This window comes from Phyllostomus hastatus, unplaced genomic scaffold (assembly GCF_019186645.2).
Source record: "Phyllostomus hastatus isolate PE091 unplaced genomic scaffold, TTU_PhHast_1.1 phas_scaffold_501, whole genome shotgun sequence".
In the NCBI taxonomy this organism is placed as follows: domain Eukaryota; kingdom Metazoa; phylum Chordata; class Mammalia; order Chiroptera; family Phyllostomidae; genus Phyllostomus; species Phyllostomus hastatus.
The window spans coordinates 49,680,881-49,701,851 of NW_025334033.1; the positions used below are offsets into that span (position 1 = coordinate 49,680,881).

The 20,971-nt window shown below is 43.3% G+C and overlaps 1 protein-coding gene across 1 annotated transcript in view; it reads right to left on the bottom strand.

The window, feature by feature from the left end:
• ZFYVE1 (zinc finger FYVE-type containing 1) overlaps positions 1–17,554 on the bottom strand; it is a 46,738-nt gene extending 29,184 nt beyond the window's left edge. Inside the window, exons 1-2 of the mRNA XM_045823088.1 lie at positions 17,310–17,554; positions 15,040–15,975 (exon numbers count right to left, since the gene is read on the bottom strand). Of these exons, the coding sequence (XP_045679044.1) occupies positions 15,040–15,552 (513 nt within the window). The 5' untranslated portion in view covers positions 15,553–15,975; positions 17,310–17,554. The remainder of the gene's footprint in view (positions 1–15,039; positions 15,976–17,309) is intronic.
• Positions 17,555–20,971: the final 3,417 nt, after the last annotated feature.

The window sequence follows — 20,971 nt, forward strand, 5'->3', positions numbered from 1 at the left end:
AGGCCGGGGAAGGGAAAAGCAGGGGATGGGGAAGGAGCTGAAGTGCCCTCGAAGGAGGGAAGGTCAACAGAACAGAACAGAGACTCCAGAAATCAAACAGCAAAGACAACAGAAAACAATCCCAAGGAAAGTAGCTCAGCACGGAAGCTGTTCCAGTTCTGGCCTCTCTGGACGAGGAGGATCTCATCCGTACCAACTACGATCACATAGTCCTTCAGGTTTTTTGTAAAGATGATCCCTGTGGCCAAGGGCAAAAATCAGCTGCTAACCCAAAGCAATGGAGAGAGCTAAGGGATACTTGGTGGCTGTCACTCACGACCTAATGCTCATAATGAATCCCACCCAGAACCAGCAAAGGTCATTTTATCCCTCTCTACTGAGATTCTAAAACTAGTCTGAGGCCATAGGTATTGTCAAAGTTAAGTTCCTCTTAGTTTCTGTGGTGGTCTCTGGTTTATTCTGCTTTCATTCCACTTTTGGCTGAGTTCAGTGGAAAAGACCAAACCCAAAGAAACCAACCAGATTCTCACTCTCATCAGAACTGGGACCACTATCCATCCCAAAAGGAAACTATAACTTGCTCATTTCATTTAACAAACAGACATGTATTGAGCTTCATCTAGTGACTGGCACTGACCTGATGATGTCGGACCAGTAGATACAGAGGCTGGGTTACGGGTTCCTTCTTCCAGGGGAGGGAAAGGGGAAGTGGAAGGTGAGGGAACTCTTTCCTGAAAAATCCAGACCCACTTTCATCATGTTAAAAAGAACTCCAGGGAGCCCTGGCTGGTGTAGCTCAGTGGTCTGGGTGACATCCTGCGAATCAAAGGTTGCTGGTTCGGTTCCCATCAGGGCACAGGCCTGGGTCCCTGGCTAGGGGCCCGCCAATCAGTGTTTTGCTCACACATCGATGTTTATCTCCCTCTCTTTCTCCCTCCCTTCCCCTCTCTCTAAACATAAATAAAATGAAAAGAAAAGCACTCCAGGTAATGATTTAAGTCCATGGCCCAATTTTCAAACAGTATTTTACTTAAACAATGTCAAACAGATCAGTGGCCACTCTAATTTGAAAGCCCAAATGATGAGGTTCCATTCCAAGAGCAAACCCCCTACTGCCAGAAAGTTCTTATAAGCCTGTTTCTCCAACCCAGCGAGTTCAGAAAAATTCCTTCCATTCTGTCCTAAAAGCAGGGTATATCTTTGTGTTCATTCATGTATGTGTCAATAGTTTCACATAAAAACTCAATGTTTTCTCAATCAAATGTTTTCTTGAGACCACTGAAGTCAGGATCCTGGCTTCACAAATACATGGAGCCCATTTGGTAAGGGCAAAGGTCGCTTTCTTCCATTCCAGTGTCCCCAAAGTGTTCCATTACTTGAGAGGCCAGGAATTCTCCTCCCATGTCTTAGAACTGCCCGTGGTACTCCTCACACGCGGCCTCACGGACGCTGCCTGACGCTCCCCTCCTACTCCAGGAGGAGAGAGGTTTCTACACGGAGATGATCCACACAATGAATACTTAAAATGTCATTTTTAGCTTCACAATCAGTATCTTTGACCTCACCCAACTCACTGAGTTCCACTCTCAATTTATATCTGAATAAAAAGCTTTCCAAAGCAAAGCTGAATTCTGAGGACAGACTGGAAATACTGTGTCATCCTCAAGACCTACATTATCCTCAAAGGACTCTTCCAAGGAGCTTACAGATGGGAGATGCAGCTTAAGTGGCATGGCATACCTATATTTGGCCAACTATAAAAACAGACATAAGGTCTGGTAAAGGCTCTGAGACTTAGCAGTAGAAGCACCAGGCCAGAAAGAAGACAAGAGAGCTAGGTTCATGTCCACCTCTACCTGGAATACACCAGGGGCAATTCCCTCAACCCTCCTCTTGCTCAAACTCTTCATTCTCAACCCACCATCTCTGTTCACATCAGTCTGGTTCTGTGCTTCCCAACTAGACTGTATTCCATACTGGCAAGGGCTCTCGTCTGTATTGTTCACCACTGCAGCCCTAGCACAGGGCCTGTAATAAGAAATCAGTACGTATTTGTCAAAATAAGTGAATGGACACATGACAGAACGTAGATGCTATAGTCTCTGTGAGAGGGAATAGTGCAGTATCACTGTGAAGTGCTCACTCGACCAGCCTCTATAACCACTCACTGACTTTAGAATAACCTTAAAGAAGTCATTTAACTTACCTGAACCTCAGACTTCTCACTTGTAAGAGGAAGATAACCACACGGTCTACCTCACAGGCTCGCTGGGAGGATGAAAGGAGATGCTGCTCATGGCACGGCGCGCCGCGGAGGCCGGCAGTGAGTCCCGGAGAAGTGCTGGCTGTCGTTACTGCTGTAGCTGCCCTGCTCTGCCCCTGGGCCACAGTCAGCGCAGCCACCACAGCAATCCATCCGTTACCCCAAGTAAAAACCCTTCTGAGGGAAGGTTTCCAGCAAATGCCTCCGTAAAGACTTAGGGATAATGGGACATGGAAGATACTCAGTATCTACCACTCCCTCCCTCAAAAGGATGTATCTTTTTCAATTTAGGGGGAAAAAAGCTGTTATAAGATTGCACAATACATACATTATGCATAAGAAAGCATTCGGTCTTCAAAAGAATGATGTGATATGATTCCAAGAATTATTGCCACACCAGAGACTCACTAAAGTGCTGTTCTCACAGTTTATGCCTAAGATCTTAATAGATGACACAGCCTTATGAGGAGACCGTTGGTGTCTGAGCCGGAGACTGAGAGGGGTCTGGTTTCTATTCAACATGGAGTGAGACAGTGGAGCCCTGGTTAAGTAACAATAGAGCACACAACTATTTTAAAGTCAACTAACAATAGTAACCCCTCCAGCAATATCACCCTCCTCTGAATTGCCATAATATTCTCTCTATATTGCTCTAATACTATCCATCTTATTTCTGCGCATTTGTCTTCTATTATCACCTGACTGTCCTTTCCCCAAGGGCAAGCTTGGGTCTCACTGCCACTTTGCATCTCACTCAGTTGTCAGCACATAGCAGGCACTCATTAAATGTTGGCTGAATTAATGAATTCATTAATGAATACACTTATTCATCAATGCAATAAATTCATGATTACATTGATTTATTCTCATTAGTGCATTTCATTCATTCAACAAATATCTGAATACCAACTATGTGCCAAACACTGTCTAGATGCTGATGAACAGAAGAGGCAAAAACCACTGCCCAATGAAAATGTTCTAAAATTGACTGCAGTGATGGTTGTATATATGCGTGAATATACTAAAAGCTGCTGAATTGTACACTTTAAGTGGATGAACTGTAGGGTATGCAAATTGTATCTCAATAAAGATTTTTTTAAGTAAATGCATCATTAAAAAGGACTGAGATACTTAGTGGTTTTTTTCAATTGTAAAATTAACTACTTTTCTGACATTCTGTATTTTCAGTATTTTAATATGCTGGATCTATGTTATGTTTATAATTGGAAAAATAGTAAAAGATACAATTTAAAAAGACCAAAAATATCACTGCTGGGTACAGGGTTTTCTTTTGGGACGATGGAATGTTTTAGAATTAGACAGAGGTAGGGGTTGCACAACACTGTGGCTAAACATCACTGAGTCATTCGCTTTAAAATGGTTTTGTGAATCACAACTCAATAAAAAAACATCACTGCTTCATGGAGTGTATATTTTAATGGGGAAAAGAAAATCAGTAGACAAACAGTTAAAATATATGGTATACAAAATGTCCATCAACAAGTGAATGGATGGACAAATCTGGCATACCCGTACAATGGAATACTACTCAGCAACAAAAAGAAATTCACTAAGACATGCAACAACATGAATGGCCCCCCAAAACATGATGGTGAGGGCAAAAGGCCAGTCACAAGACAGTACATGATTCTCTTTCCATGGAACTCCAGGAAAGTCAAATCTACAGTTCTAGGGAGCAGCTCAGAGCTTGCTGGGGCTGACTTCCCAGAGGCACGAAGGAAGCTTTAGGGACTCGGGGGACAGAAACGTTCTCTCTCTCTCGACTGTCGTGGTGGCGGTTACACATGTGCACGTGTATTTGCCAAAACCCACAGAACCATACACTTGTGTGTATTATATTATCTGTGAATTATACCACGAAAGAGTTGATTTTTAAGAGCGCATCTAATGTGGGCCATGGCTGGGTGGCCCTGTTGATTGGAGCACTGCCCGTGCCCCAAAAGGCTGGGGGTTCGATTCCCAGTCAGAGCACACACCAAGGCTGCAGGTTCAGTCCCTGAGGAGAGTGCATACAGGAAGCAACCAATCCATGTTTCTCTCTCTCCCGCCCTCAAAATCAATATAAATATCCTCGGGTGAGGATTAAAAAAAAAAAGCGAATGTCATGTCATGTACTTTTCCTTTTGTCATGTCAAATGGTAAGAAATGGTATAAAGAAAAACCAAGAGAAGGAACTAGGACTACCAGGTGGGGACAAGACAGGTCTCTAGGTGGGGACACCTTGTAGTTATACGAGGTACAAGGGGGTTGCCCTCGTACACACAGTGGTACAGGAAGGTGGCACCTGCACACCCAGACCTTTTCAGGTGGATCCTTTTTTAAAGAAAGTAGCAAACTCAATTTTCTGTGGTAATGAAAGGAGAAGGAACGTCGTGAACAATCCAAAAGAGTGCATGAGCCTAATCACTTATATTTAGTTCTAGACTGAAACTGCTCCCCCTCAAAGTGGCAGATTTTTCAGAGATGACTCAAACTAATAAGGCACATAAGTGACATTCAATAAATGTTTGTGACTATTGTTGACTGATACATGTAAACCAGATTGAGCTCTTTGAAAAACACTATAAGAGATTATGGAAAACAGTGTAGTCATACAGTTGACATATTCACCAGGCAGAAGCAATTGGGCTGAAAAGTATACAAATTTCTAGAATACTCTGTGACTACTGAATTGCTCTCTTAACTTGAACCTGGCATGTCTGTGACTACATGTCAGAACCAAGCTCTGTCAGTTCTTTTCAAGCATTCCACCATCTAGAGCAGGGGAGTCAAACTCATTTTCGGGGGGCCACATCAGCCCCACAGTTGCCTTCAAAGGGCCAAATATAATTTTAGGACTGTATAAATGTAACTACTCCTGCCCCGGCTGGCGTAGCTCAGTGGATTGAGCACGGGCTGCGAACCAAAGCACCGCAGGTTCGATTCCCAGCCAGGGTACATTCCTGGGTTGTAGGCCATGGCCCCCAGCAACCGCACATTGATGTTTCTCTCTCTCTCTCTCTCCCTCCCTCCCTTCCCTCTCTAAAAATAAATAAATAAAATCTTTAAAAAAAAAATGTAACTACTCCTTAACTAGAGGCAAGGAGCTCGGCACTGCGGCTGGATAGAAACAAGGTGCTGGGCCAGATAAAACAAGGTAGAAGGTCAGATCAGCCCACAGGTCTTGTATTTGCCACCTGTGATCTAGACTCAAATTCCCTGGGAAAAGTAGCAATAATCCAGTCACAAGTAGAAGGAAATCAGGAAGGAAAAAGAAAAGTTTCCAGAAGAGCCCTGGCTAGTCTGGCTCAGTGGATTGAGCACTGGTCTGTGAGTGGATTGAGCACTAGTCTGTGAACTGAAAGGTCGCCAGTTCGATTCCCAGTCAGGGCACATGCCTGGGCCGCAGGCCAGGTCCCTAGTTGGGGGCATGTGGAAGGCAACCAATTGACGTATCTCTCACACACTGATTGATGTTTTTCTTTCTCCCTTTCTCCCTCTGTTCCCCTCTCTCTAAAAGTAAATAAATAAAATCTTTAAAAATTTTTTCCAGAATCTACTAGAAAGTACACTCATCCTCCAGTGAAGTCAAGCCAGAGGTCAAGTGCTTACATGTGATTGGTATATATACTCTTCTGCCCAAGAACACTAGCCACTACCAAGACAACCACACAAACAGGGTAAACAGAGCCTCTTAATTGCTGGCCAAAAGTCACTGGAAAGAGAGGCAAAATGGACAAAACATCCTCCAAGGAAGCATCCACCCTTTCCTGCCTCCAAAAGTCCCTCTGTGTCCCTTCCCATAGGTCTTTCCAATTCTTGCCTGGAACTTGCTACAATCCTGCTTTCCTTCCCTTCTTCAGGATCCTATCCATTAGCTTCCCTCTGATTTCCCATCCTCAATCAAATATGCTCAACACATTTAGCAGTTCTAACCCCAGAGAGAATGATCTCAAGGGAGCTCCTCCCAAGCAAGCAAGTCAGAAAGGAGTCGGAAAGGCTGAGCCAGCCGTCACAAGCCCTTTGTGCTACACAACCTCCAGGACAGAGTCGAAGGAGATGCATCCACAGGGAAAACATACGATGTCAACTCAATAAGACATCTTCCTGTTATATGACCCCTGACTCAAAACGCCAAATGTTTGCCCAATTCCAGAAAAACCAATCATTTGAAGGAGGCGACAGACCAGAAAAAAAACAGAATCACATAAACTGGAGGTAACTTGAAATAGTTAAAAAAGGGTTCCCTGAAAAGCTGACTCACAGAGATTTTGATGGCTTATATGGGTCAAATTTTAAACAGCCCTGTGATAAACAAAACAGCCTTCCAGGTTAAATGCCAGGAGCCTGTTGCAACAGCACGGAGCTGAGGAAGCTCAGAAGATGCAGAGCAGAGACTGAAGGCTCACAATAGGAGCTCTTTCATTTTTTTGCCTGCCTGAGTCATCCTCAACCCCGTGTTTCCCAGTAACCCCATACAATGCCCTCCCCCACCATTATTACTAAACAAAGGGGCTTTTACTTGGGTTTTCAGAAGTAAAAGGCAGAAGTAGTGGAGGGAGCCTCTGCTACTCCTTGAATTATTACTTATTATTTTGACAGACAGCTCCTAAGCAGATCTAGGGCTTCTTGTGACTTTTAAAAATATGGCACCTAAGAACCAGTAGTAAATATATTCATGTTCCAACCAGAACTTACCAAAGGGATAACCAGCCACAGCAGCAAAATTGGTCCTTACATTATAAGAACTTGGCCATTTGAAGAAAAAAATGAGGAAGTCCCACAATTGAGCAGATTATGATCCCCCTGGCTCATGACCTATGGACCAAAATTAAGTTAAGAGGTTTCTGCCGGCCTGCCTGAAACACAGGGCCTGGGAATAGCAAGCCCCAGCAAGGTACCCTGGACCAGGAAGCGGAGGACAGGGCCAAGGGGTCACCGGCAGGTGGGTCTGAGACAGGAGCGCCAGCACAGCCGGTCTGTGATTCAGGATTCCCACAGAGTCCAAAAACATCCTCTGCTATTTCCCATTCCTGGATCCCATTAAAATAATGTCTCTTTTAGCCCATTAAAAAAAAAAAAAAAGCCAAGTCCCAGTATTTTGAGCCACACTATTCTGGGACTGTAAACAAGTGAAGCCGCCAAGCAACGTGATGGGTCTTCTTAAAGGAACGGTCTCCGTGAGATGCAGTCCCCCACTGCCTATGCTGCGTGAGGGAAGGACACTGAGGCCTCTGTGGCCTCCTCCCATTTCAGAGAGGGCCCACAGCTGTCAGTGTCTGAGTGGAGGGGGGCCTGCTCCCGTGGACATGTTCTTAGCTCCTCACTGACCCCTCAGGGCTCACTGGCTTCCTTAGCACCCTGCATGAGTGGACTGAGCCTCAGGAGTTTTTTTGCGTGAAAAACTCCCTGGCTCTCCCAATGTCCCAGCCAGGGGGTCGGCCAGCATGAGGGGGAACCAGGTAACATTTCTCGTCAGTCTGCTGCTGTTCTCTTGGAAAGAGGGCAGTTATAGGAAGTTGGTAGAAAAGAGATAAAGAGAATGGGGTGATTATGAGAAAAAAAAAGAAAAACTAGTATAGGGTTTAACTGTATGTGTACATAAGGATGAAGAGAAAAATGACTTTGAATTTTGAATCTTTTTTCTCTCTTACTAATAAACATTCTGATAAGATGTCTGATTCCTCACAAGACCCAACAGATAAGAAAATACTATCCTCTTCCTCCCCTGAGAATGATAATTGTTAGAACTTTATTCTTCTAACCTTTGAATTATTTGCTAAGGGTGTTGTCTCTAAAGATTATAGATGAGTTGTCAGTGGATGCCATTAGTATTTACTTAGTATGGGCTGTAAAAAATGGATCCTTAAGTCCTTTGGTTTTCCTAGTACAATTCCACAGAGACCCAGAAACATGGATGGATACAACCCAGAAAGTCTAACCATTTCACTAGAGAGGTTACAAAATATGCCAAAAGAAAATATCGCTTTCACCTAGTTTACTTCTTAGGAATGAAAAGAACCAAAAGAGAGAGGGGGAAAGAATGGTGTAGGGATTAAATGTTTTGTTCCCGATAGATTTTCACTTCACTAGAACCCAGGTCTCCTACTGGACCAAACCTTCATCTCTTAGGTCAGTTTCTCGATCTCACCACTACTGACAATTTGTACCAGATAATTTTTTTTGTGGGGAGCATCCCTATCCATTGTAAGATACTGAGCAGCACCCTGGCCTCTATCCAGGTCTACAAGGCCCCGTGTGATCTGGCACCCGCCTACCTCCGCAGCTCTTTCCTTACCACTCTCTCCAACTCACTCCAGCCACACTGGCACACTCAAACTGGCCGTCCCACCTTCTTTCTGTTCCCGTTTCCCTCTGGGGTCTATTTGCCCAGGTGATATTGACCATCAGGCCTTTACTTAAAAGTCACCTCTAGCCAGTAACATATCTCCCTCCACCACCCCTCCATCTGTGACTACCAAAGATGTCTCCAAATGTAGCCAAATGGCTACAGGAAGCTAGCTAAGGAAGCAAAATCACTCCTGGTTGAGAATCACTTGTGTTGGATAACACCAACTGGGACTAATTTAGCTCTCTTTATTGAGCAAGTTAAGTTCTTAAACACTTTTAGTTTTATCAATTCAATAAAATCTGGGGTTTTAGCAGGTGTTATTTGCACACACCAAATGCCTAGGAGTCACCACTGAGTTCTCTCACCCCCTCACCCCTTCACCCAACATATCAGCAGCATTCCTGTTTTACGTCCAAACTTCGTCCCACATTCATCAATGTTCTCCATCCCTTCCCGTCAATGACAACACCACATCTCACCTCACCTTCTGCAACAGCCTCCTAAGTGGTTTCATTGCTTTCATTCTTGCCCCTCTACAATCAGCACAATCTCGTTTTTACACTACACTACACTACACTACACGAGCCACCTCTTAAAAAGTTCTATCAGTCCTGCCTGGTGTGGCTCAGTGGGTTGAGCGCCAGCCAGAGAACCAAAGGTTGCCAGTTCAGTACCTAGTCAGGGCATGTGCTTGGGTTGCAGGCCAGGTCCCAGTCAGTTGATGTACTACTCACACATCAGTGTTTCTCTCCCTCTCTTTCTCCCTCCTTTTCCATCTCTCTAAAAATAAGTAAATAAAATCTTTTTTTTTAAAGGTTCTATCAGATCAGATGACTTTCTAGCATGAAGCAGACTGGTGTTTCCCATCACTCTGATAACCCATACTTATATCTATGGTCTACGAGGCCCCATGTGATCTGGCACCCGCCTACCTCTGCACCTCTTTCCTTACCACTCTCTCCAACTCACTCCAGCCACACTGGCACACTCAAACTGGCCGTCCCACCTTCTTTTTGTTCCCGTTTCCCTCTGGGGTCTATTTGCCCAGGTAATATTGACCATCAGGTCTTTACTTAAAAGTCACCTCTACAATAAAACCTTTCCTGACTACCCTGCACAACTGGCTTCCAAACCACTCTTCCTTAATCATACTTACCACATCTAAACCATCTTTTGATGTGTCTCTCATGTATGAACTGTGCTTTCCTCACTTTAATGGTCAGTTCTATGATGGCATGGACCAAGTCTTATTCATCATGTAACCCTGGAACCCAGAAAGTGCCTGGCACATAACAAATGTGATGAATTATTGAATGGCTTTGGCTAACAGGCCAAAAAGGAGTTTCTGCTTCTGAGACCAAAAGTCAGGCTCTCCTCAAATTTATCATTCTAGTACACACTCAAATGACAACAAGGTAATAATAAAATCTCTACCTCCAAAAGGGAACTTTTGGTTGTTTTAGGTTTTCCAAAAGAAATTGAATACTTGAATCACAAGCAACAAATCTTAGGAGACTCTAGGCCAGGAGTGTCAAACTCATTTTCACCGGGGCCCACATGAGCCTTGAGGTTGCCTTCGAAGGGCCGAAAAAATTTTAGGACTGTATAAATGTAACTACTCCTTAACTGTTAAGGAGTTGAAATTACACTCGGCCCTTTGAAGGCAACCGCAAGGTTGATGTGGCCCCCGGTGAAAATGAGTTTGACACCCCTGCTCTAGGCCATAGAATTTGAGGAAATCACACATATCTTATTCTTATTCATCATGTAACATAATATTAATTGCCAACAAACTGCTACAATAATCCTTAGGTACTAAACTGAAAATGATCAAAACCCACAAATGCCTAGGAACAAGGAAAGGAAAACAAAGTTGGAGCCTAACTTCATAGAACATTGCTACAAGGAAGGAGTTATTCAATGACAACAGTCTTACAGTTATACAGAACTAGGTTTCATGTGATTCGCTCAGCAGCCATGAGGAAGCGGTGAGCTGATGATGCTCTTGACCATCTGAAGCTTAATCAAAAAGTTTAACTGACTTTGTCAGAAGTAGCAGCAGTGTCACAAAGCAAGGATCTTTTTTTTTAAAGATTTATTATTTATTTATTTTTAGAGAGGGGAGGGGAGGGAGAAAGAGAGGGAGAGAAACATTGATCAGTTGCCTCTCGTGTGCACCGCAACCAGAGACCAAACCTGCAACCCAGGCACATGTCCTGACTTGGAATCAAATCAGCGGCCTTCTGGTTCGTAGGACGCGATGCCCAACCAACTGAGCCACACTGGTCAGGACACAAAGCAAGGATCTTAGAGCCAGACACCTGTGTTCAAATCCTCTGCCACATCTCTCTGCGCTTCAATGTCCTCATCTATAAAATGCAGTGCTATATATGGAATGTTTGTATCCCCTCCAAAGTTCATATATTGAAACCTACCCACCCAGTGTGATGGTATTAGCAGGTGGGGCCATTAGAAGTGATTAGGTCATTAGGGTAGAGCCCTCATGAATGGGATTATATGGGTCCCTTCTAAAAGACACCCAAGAGAGCTCCCTTCTGCCATGTGAGGATAGGGAGAAGATAGCTATCTAGGAACTAGGCCCTCATCAGACACTGAATCTGTTGGTGCCATAATCTTCAACTTCCCAGCCTCTAGAACTGTGAGAAATAAACTTCTGTTGTCTATAAACCACCCACTTCACGGTATTCTGTTATAGCAGCCCCAACTGATGAAGACACACAACTTATTTCATTCATGGTGTGTGACAACCTGAAATTGCCCACTCCCACCAAAGACGTCTACAGTCTAATCCCCAGAACCTACAAATATGTCCCTTTATGTGGCAGAGACTTGGCAAATGTCATTGAATTAAGGACATAGAGGTGAGGAAATTACGCTGGATTATCCTCGTGGATCCAGTGTAATCACAAAGATCCTTGCAAGAGGGAGGCAGGAGGGCCACAGACACAGAAGGCAGTGTGACAACCGAAGAAGAGAGACAGAAAGAGGAATTGGAAGGTGTTATACTGCTGGCTTTGAAGCTGGACCCCATTAGGGCCACAAACCAAAGAATGCAGGAGGCCTCTGGAGGCTAGAAAAGACACGGAAACAAATTCTTCCCTCTAAGAGAAACACAGCCCTATCGACCCATGTTTAGGACTTCTGACTTACTTTAAGCAGTAAGAAACTAATACACAGAGTTGTCATCAGGATTTAATAAGCTCATACTTGTAAAGTGCTAAGAACAGTCCCTAGCACCAGAATAAGAGCTCTTTAAATTTTAGCTATTATGAACCAAAATCCGAACCCAAGGAAGACTCACGGAAGTACTGCAGAGGTTGAAAAAATAAGGTTCAGAAATTTGGAAGTTTCTAAATTTAAAATGCAAAAGACTCCACTTCTAAATAGATTCACAGGCTAGTCAATACATTCTTATTTGTAGTAACTCAAATATCCAGTAACAGGCTAAAATTATGGAAAAACCATTTGACAGAATGCTAGGCAGCCTGTAAATAATGAGGCAGACTTCTATGTACTGATCATGGAAGTTCTACGAGATGTGTCTTTTAGTGAAGAAAAGCCAAGGACAGAACAGAAAGTTTATTAGGTTTGACTTCTGTTGGAAAATTAAAAGGATATAAACGTACATACATAAGTACACATGAAATAAATTCTAGAACAGCACGCCATGACCCGCTAATGGCGACTGCTCGAAGAAAAGACTGAGGGTGTGAAGATGGAGAAAAGCTCTTGTTATTGAATGCCCTTTTACATTATTTTAGCTTTTTTTTTAACGGAGTATGAGTGTGATACCCATTTTTAAAAAACTGAAGCTCGGATGTGACATCGCCAACCAACCGTTTATCCACGGACAGCGTGCAGTGCCCGCCACTGCACACGATATGAGCCTAAGACGTGGCTCTTAGAGTTCACGGGAGTGAACTTAGAGTTCTCCGGGAGTTCACAATCTAGCTAGCTGCCTTCATAATCTAGACTTGAATCAGACACTCATTTAATTGTTTACACATTTACATGAGAAAACTGAACTGGATAGTTTGTCAAAGTACTTTCCACTTATGACTCTAAGAGAATAAATCACAGCCTAAAATTCTATGTCCAGTTCCTTAGTCCCAACCAATGCTGCTTGCGGTTACTAAACTATTATTTCCTGGGAAGTGGCCAGTGTTTATGAAGGGAGGAATCTTTACAAATAACCCGATTACATACACATTACACACTACAAGAAAAAAGAGATGGACAAATACCATTTGGGGGGTAGCTGGATTTACCTCCTTCATTACACTTCCTTTTATTTCCCCAGTTCTCTACTAAGGAACCTGTATTGATACTACAAGAAGAAAAAAGATACACATCCTCTTCCCCTCAAAAAGCATCCTTCTCAGTGCCAACCCCATAGCCATGACGATTACTGGTTCGTCCCAAACCCTCCCCTCACTTGATGAAAGTGACGGCATGTGAAGCACGACCATCCAAAGGCTGCCACTGAAGGGCGTTGGTGGCAGAACCAAGAAGAATCATCCAAATCAAGCACTCCGTTTATAAAACATTTAGTCCCCATTGTCACCCAATTAGAGCATAATTCATAATGAAGACATTACTGCTAACGAGGGAGGCAGGATGGGATCTACGTCACTCTTCCATAACTGAATGAGCTCCTTTCAGCCAGTCTTAGCAAAGCTTTTAGTTGACAGTGGAAGTATAGTAGTTCCCCTTTATCTGTGGTTTTGCTTTCCAGTTTTAGTTACTCTCCATCAGCCATGTTCCAAATATGTTAAATGGAAAGTTCCAGCCCTGACTAGTGTGGCTCAGTGGATTGAGCACCGGCTGTGAACCAAAAGGTTGGCGTAGCTCAGTGGATTGAGCGCGGGCTGAGAACCAAAGTGTCACAGGTTTGATTCCCAGTCAGGGCACATGCCTGGGTTGCAGGCCGTGACCCCCCAGCAACCGCACACTGATGTTTCTCTCTCTCTTTCTCCTTCCCTTCCCTCTCTAAAAAATAAATAAATAAAATCTTAAAAAAAGAAAATTTCAGAAATAATAAGTTTTAAGTTGTACGCTTTTCTGGGTAGTCTGATGAAATCTCTCACCATCCCACTCCATCCCACCTGGGACATGAATCATTGCTTTGTCTGGTGTGTTCACACTGTACACACAGTACAGTAAGATTTTTTGAGAGAGACCACATTCACATACCTCTTTTTACAGTATATTGTAATAGTTGTTCTACTTTATTACTAGTAATTGTTGTTAATCTCTTACTGTGCCTAATTCATAAATTGAAGTTTATCACAGGAAAAAACAGTATACATAGGGTCCGGTACTCTCCATAGTTTCAGGCACCCACTGGAGGTTTTGGAATGTATACTCCGTGGACAAGGGGGCACTATCCACCCTGAGGAATCATGATGTAATTCATTTCCATAAGCTTCTCCAAGAAATAAAAGTACAGCGATGAAATACTTAGTGGGTAATTGCGGAGTTTTTCAAACGGTGAATTTACATCAGTGCTCCTGCAATCTGGAGACACGAGGAGTCATCACTGATAAAAGAACTCAGTCAGGGCACCACAAACACTGATATGAAAACAACAGACTGGTAGTGGACACTATGTGGGGGGCCCTATGAGTCCTTTCCATTCCTCATCTATTTGCATCCTCAGCTACTACTATGAAGTAGAAGTGACACTGAAGCATGGAGCTTAAATAACGTGCCCATGATTCTATAGCCAGTAAGTGCTGCAGCCAGAATATGAATTCAAGCAGTCTTCATTCGAAAGCATAGGCCTCATGCTACCTTCACAGGAAAGTACCGACATTATACTACCCCTTCCTCAGTCACCCCTGTCACACACTACCCTCTCCCCAGCTCGGAATCAAACCGAATGTTCTCTAGTCCTCCTATACTCCCAGGTGCCTTCACTGGCTTTTACAGATCAGAAGCCTATACATGAAAATAAGAAGAGCCCATCTGAAAAAGAGTACTATCCTTATCAAGTGCCACTTTCTAAAGACCTGCCTCTCACAACCAAGACAGCAGGTTCATGACTTACTGCCTAGCACTCCCATGGGACTCACTGTCAGTGTTTCTTTCCCTGCACACGTCCAGTCCCTCATCATTCACATTTATTCACAACTTGCCAAAGTGCTCTCATTCAGAAAACTGTTCTAAATCGGTTCTTTCTAATAATAACATCAGCTACCATATACTGAACTAAGGTTCGGAGAGGTAAAGAAATTCAGCCCAAGGGCACGCTGCTGGTAACTACCTGACTCCTTGCAGTTTAAGCTTCCAGGGGTCTTGCTTTTTAATGATTAAAATGCAGGCTCCTCCTGGTCTTTCCTTTTGAGAGCTATCTTCCAACCACAGATCTGTCCCACTACCACACGAATTCCCAAGCGCTTACCTGAATTTCTTCATTTTCATCTACTAGGAGGAAACTCACAACCTTTTCGGTCATCTTCTTCCTTTTGGTCTCCTCATCCATCTTTTCTTCTTCCAGTAACTCCTGGACCTTAGTGACATTGTACACAGTAAGGGGGTGTTTCCTTTTGTTGCCACCAGAATGGGTCCTCTTCTGGCAGTCCAGGCACAAGTTGATCTTACAGGTCTGGCACCTCACGGCTGCCCTCTGCCTAACACCTGGCGAATGCCCATTGGGGCCCTTGCAGGGGTCACAGTAAGGGATGTGGCCAGGTTTGAGTCTTATCCGCTCATGGTTCCTCAGGCGCTCCTGCCGATGGAGCTCCTCCTCGCAGCGGAGACACTGCAGACTGCAGCACTCGTCGCACTCGAAGACAGCTTCATCGGTCCCACTGCAGGCGTAACTTTCCTGGCACATTAGCCCTGGATTCAGGCCCTTCTGTGCTGGGGAAGTCTGAGCGCTCATACTCAGATTGGTAAGGAAATCACCCACCATAAAACAGTCACTGGGCTTTCCCCAGGAGTGAATACAAAGGCTTTGAGTCTGAAGACTGCACAGAGAATACCACAGGGTTCTTTCTGAACACCTTGAACACACACACACAAACACACAACTCAGTGTCCCATTAGAATTCTGCACACAATCACAAATGTTTGAATTTTTTATTTTCTGTTTCCAAAACGCCTGTATCAGCAGCAATGTTGATTTGGTTTGATGGTTTCATCCTCCATAAAGTGCAGACATATATGTGGTCGAAATTAACTTGGAAGGGTCTTTTATGGCTATCTGAGAGAGATCGGATGAGTTCACTGAGATGGACTCATGCGTTGGGCCTCAAGCACGAGGTTCTGGTAGTGAAAGAGAGTGGTCAGGAACTTTTCAATACAATCCAACCTCAAGTCAATATTCAGGGGATACCTAGAGTAGAGGAAGAAAAAAATTTCACTCATCTAAAAACAGTAGTGCACCTTGAAAACCAATATTGTGATCAAATACAACACCAAAACTCCTGTAAGAACTCTCATTCTTGCTTGTAAAATTTACACTGGCTCATTCTGATCCTAGCAATTTCTTCTCAAAATCAGGGTCAAGGGCCCTTTTGAAAACAGCCACTACCTCTAGACCCAAGGTATATAAGAAAGAGACTTTGCTGCTTTACTTCCCAGACTGAAATTCTCTGTTCAGTTATGAAATTCAGAATAAAAATTTCACTAAGCAAAAAGTCCTTGGAGGTACAGACCCGCACCCCCATGTGCACTATACAATTGGGAGAGGTGGAAAAAGAAGCCTGTAAAAAAGCTTTTAAAAAATGATAGTAACAATAAACTTTAGCTCCATCAAAGTTCTAGAGTTGTTCCTACTCTAGACAGATGTCTATTAATGACTCTAAATCTGGAAACAAGAGTCACTATTTCATGTTTGAAAACAATAAAAAACAATTACTGTATTTCCTTTGTCCCTTCTCTCACTGCAAAAAAGGGAGCAACAGGAGACAGAATTCCTCCACTAGGGCACACGGAAAAGCCAGACCTGCAGTGAGTTGAAACAATTTTTCTCTTTGTTACTCAGAAACTTAAAAATAACTTAAAAAAAAAAAAAGAAAGAAAGAACTGGGCCAGGAAAGGGGCTTTTGTCACTTCTACATTTATATTCCTAACTCCCCTTAGTCTTGACACCCATTCTAATGCCCCAACGAAATGCAAAGGCCTCCTTGCAGATGTTCCCTACTCCTCCTCCACAGTAATCAATCTATCAATCTTATTTTTAGATAAACAAGGAAGGCAAGGGAGTGACTAGGAGACCTTATTTACACCCTAACCTCAGACATGCCCAACCAGCTCCCACACGGAAACAAAAATCAAAACCTGTCACAATTGAGAAAAACATAAAATCAGCTTTCAAAAGAACACCTCGCCGCCCGCCAGGCAAAGCAAACAATCTGCCCACTCTGCCCCCTACACCTCGACATCTCTCTCCAGCCGGGGATTCCTCACCCTTCCTTCCTCCCGGGCAACACCACCACAACCCGAGGGGTAGGAGCAGAGTCTAAGAACAAAGAAGGTCCCCAAAAATCCTCCACAAGCGCTGGCAGGGCCAGAGCCAAATCCATTGTTTATGCCACCCCACCCCCACCACAGCCGCACCCGCCACCCTCACCCCCCCTCGGGGGCAGCCGGAGCTCCAAGACTATCGCTCGCCCTGCATAGGGCCTTGCCCTTCCCTCCCCGCCCGCGGTGGCTCGGGGACCCCACCACGGAGCAGATCGGCCGCGGCCAGGCGGTGTCTGGGGACCGCCGGGCACCGGTGGGGGCGGGGGCTGTTCCTCAGGGCACCGGTGGATCCATCCTCATCTCCATCTCCGCCCCCCTCCTCCTTCGCTGCCTCTCGGGCTTCCTCCTCTCCTGTTGTCAGTTGGGATCAGCTGATCAGAGTGAACTTCATCCAGCTCAGACTAACAGGAAGGCATGAACGGTGCAGTCCGGGGAGGGAGGAGAGGGAGAGGGTGGAGCCCGACACTAGCGAAGGCGGAGGAAGGCACGCACAGATTCCTGGGAAATGTAGTTCTCCTGAGGCGCATCTTTCCCCACACCCCGGAAGTGAAGTCCCTGAGGGACTACAATTCCCAGTACCGAAGAGACTGCTCTTGCGAGGAGGCGGTGCAGGGTAGCCACCAAGCGTTTCGCTAGTTGGAGTATTTGCGTTGACTGTGGTTTCTGCTGGTTTCAGGGTGCTGTTTTGGCAGTGGCCTAAACGAAGTGACGTTAAATTAGAGGACTGATGTAATGTGTAGTATAGGAGAGGTAATTGTATTTCAAGTAACCCCTATTGTCGGCCATTCTTTCAGAAATGTGTAAAAACAGTCCTCACTTCCCCAATTTCACTTTGTACAAACTAGGGGGAAAAAGAGAAAGACTTGAACAGAATATAAGTACTCTTGGTGAGTTTTGTTTTCCTTTTGCGGTTGTTCACCAAGCCAACCATTAACTTTTTCCACCCTTTATTTTTCTGACCTTTACTTATATGGATTCTGAATTTTGATTAATTTTTAAGTCAAAGGGTGTACGAGGTATTTTCAGATAAGCTTTTAGGCTACAGTGCAGGCTAATGGTTAACAGTGTTATCTGGCTTTATGTAAAAGTCCGTGTATTTGTTCAGTGTTTTCAGTTTGGGGGCTTTTTTGTCCGCTTGAATCTTGAAACAACACTGAAAGTAAGTCTGATGTAATGAAAAGGGCAGTGATCTGAGATGCCAAAGACTGGAAGCTTGTTCTAGAAAGCTCATGGGTAAGTCACTCAACCTTTCCATGAAATGAGGAAATTGTACTGTGTGAACTCTGAAGTCTCTGCCAATTCTAACGTTCTATGATTACATCTTGATAATTGTTAACCCAGGAGAGAATACTAAGGTTGAGTGACTTATCAAGGTCACACAGCAAATTATTGACCAAGCTAGGACAAGAACCCATCTCCTGATTTAGTCACATACTCTTTTACCTGATGTTTCAAAGTACATAATTAGGCCAATGGTAAAAACCAAATTTACATAATAATGATTGAGCATGTATGAGGGTTATATTGCTGAAAACTATGTTTTCAAGACTGGGCAGATAGCCAATCATTGGACTAACTGCACAACATGACTGAAAAATTTTGTCCTATGCCACATTACATACTAGGATATTAAGAGCTAAGTTGTCTATAGCACTTCAAAACTTCAAAGTTTTAAAGAGGAAAAAGGAAAGGAGAAATTTTAAAAGAAAGAAAGATTACAGGTCTTCAGTTAAGCTCCTGAGACTGGCTAATCTGCTGTAAACTTTCCCTAGAGGGTTCTATTCCTAGACTACTACTATAACTTTTTGTAGCCCTAATAATTTTTGCTTAGTAATTATAAATTGAGAATATTAACATATCCTGGAAATAAAATGGTCTTTAATCACTTTTAAAGCCAAAACTACCTATTTAAAAATGTATATTTTTTAAAGTTTTTATTTATTTATTTTTAGAGAGAGAAGGGAGGGAGATAGAGAGAGAGAGAGAGAGAAACATCAATGTGTGGTTGCTGGAGGTTATGGCCTGCAACCCAGGAATGTACCCTGGCTGGGAATCGAACCTGCGACACTTCGGTTCGCAGCCCACGCTCAATCCACTGAGCTACGCCAGCCAGGGCCTAAAAATATATTTTTTTAAAGTTATAATAAGAACCCCATAAACTGTGGAAAATGGTTGCCTCCAAGGAGTGTACTAAGGTGAGTGAGAAGACTTCCTTTAAATATATTAGGAAACAATTGAAATTGTTTACTATGTAAGTGCAATATGTCAATAATTTTTAAAACTAGGTTTTTAAAATTTATTGATTTTAGAGAAAGAAAGAGAGGGAGGGAAGGAGGGAGAAAGAGAGAGAGAAACATGCATTTGTTAATTTGTTGTTCCACTTATTTATGCACTCATTGGTTGATTCTTGCATGTGCCCTTACCAGGGATCAAACTTCCAACCTTGGTGCATTGGGACAATGCTCTAACCAACTGAGCCACCCAGCCAGGGCCAAAACTAGTTTATTTTTATTTTTAACAGATAATTGGAATTATCATATCTGTTTATGTTGCTTGTTTTTACTCATTCTCGTGTTTTTGTGGGTATGTGCTTATTTTTTTACTATGACCTGGGTTTTCCTTGGGAAATTATGTCTGGAATTTTTTGAGGCCTAAGATATAAGTTAATTCCTACAGAGAGGATTTGCTTTCAATTCTGCCAGGAGGGACCATTTTAAACTATATTCATTGTTTGGGATTTTTTTTTTAACCATTAAGAGATGTATATTTGGGTTGTATATCCCTGAGAGAACTGTTTTATAGATCCAGCACCCCCTCCACAGCTTCTGGAAATCGCTCCCTTCCAAGACAACTTTCTTTCCAGTCTGTTGGGTGGGGGTGTGTTTACTTGCAATTCACCCTTACATTGAAACTGTAGCACTTTGAGGTTCCAGTCTGTCCCACTTGCCCCATGAGACCTAGAAAAACCAAGCTTAAGTTGACAAGTAAGGTACATGCCCTAGGGTTAAAGTGACATCACTGTACTACTTACTCTTTGGATCCTGCCTTCACCTAGATTTTAGTCTGATAATTCTTTATCTTCTTGTTGACTCTTCAATATTTTACTAACATGTGCCCTGGCTAGTGTGGCTTAGTGGATTGAGTGCCAACCTGCAAACCAAAGGGTCACTGGTTTGATTCCCAGGCAGGGCATATGCCTGGGTTGCAGGCTAGATCCCCAGTGGGGCGTGTGAGAGGCAACCACACATTGATTTTTCTCTCCCTCTCTTTCTCCTTCCTTTACCCTCTCTTTCAAGATAAATAAAATCTTTAATTTTTTTTTAATTTACCAACATGTTTTGTTGTTTTAGTAGGATAACCTGTTTGCCATAGTATGAGCCACATTACAAAAAAAAAAAAAAAGGAACAGTCAATAATATTGTAAAAACTTTGTATGGTGACATATGGTTACTTGGCTTATCATGGTGATCACATCATAAGATATGTAAGTGTAGAGTCACTATGTTGTGCACCTGAAACTAATATCATCTTGTATGTCAGCTGCACTTTAATAAAAAAATTTTGGCCCTGGCTGCTGTAGTCAGTGGACTGAGCACGGGCTGTGAATCAAAGGGTCACTGGTTCGATTCCCAGTTGGGGCATCTCCCTGGGTTGTGGGCCAGGTCCCCAGTGGGGGCCATGTGAGAGGCAACCACACATTGATGTTTCTCTCTCTCTCTCTCCTTCCCTTCCCCTCCCCCTAAAAATAAATAAATATTTTTTAAAAAGAAAAGACAACCCCCAGAATGGGAAAAATATTTGCAAATCATATGTCTAATAAGGGTCTATTATTCAGAATATATTAAAAAACTCTTACAAAAAAA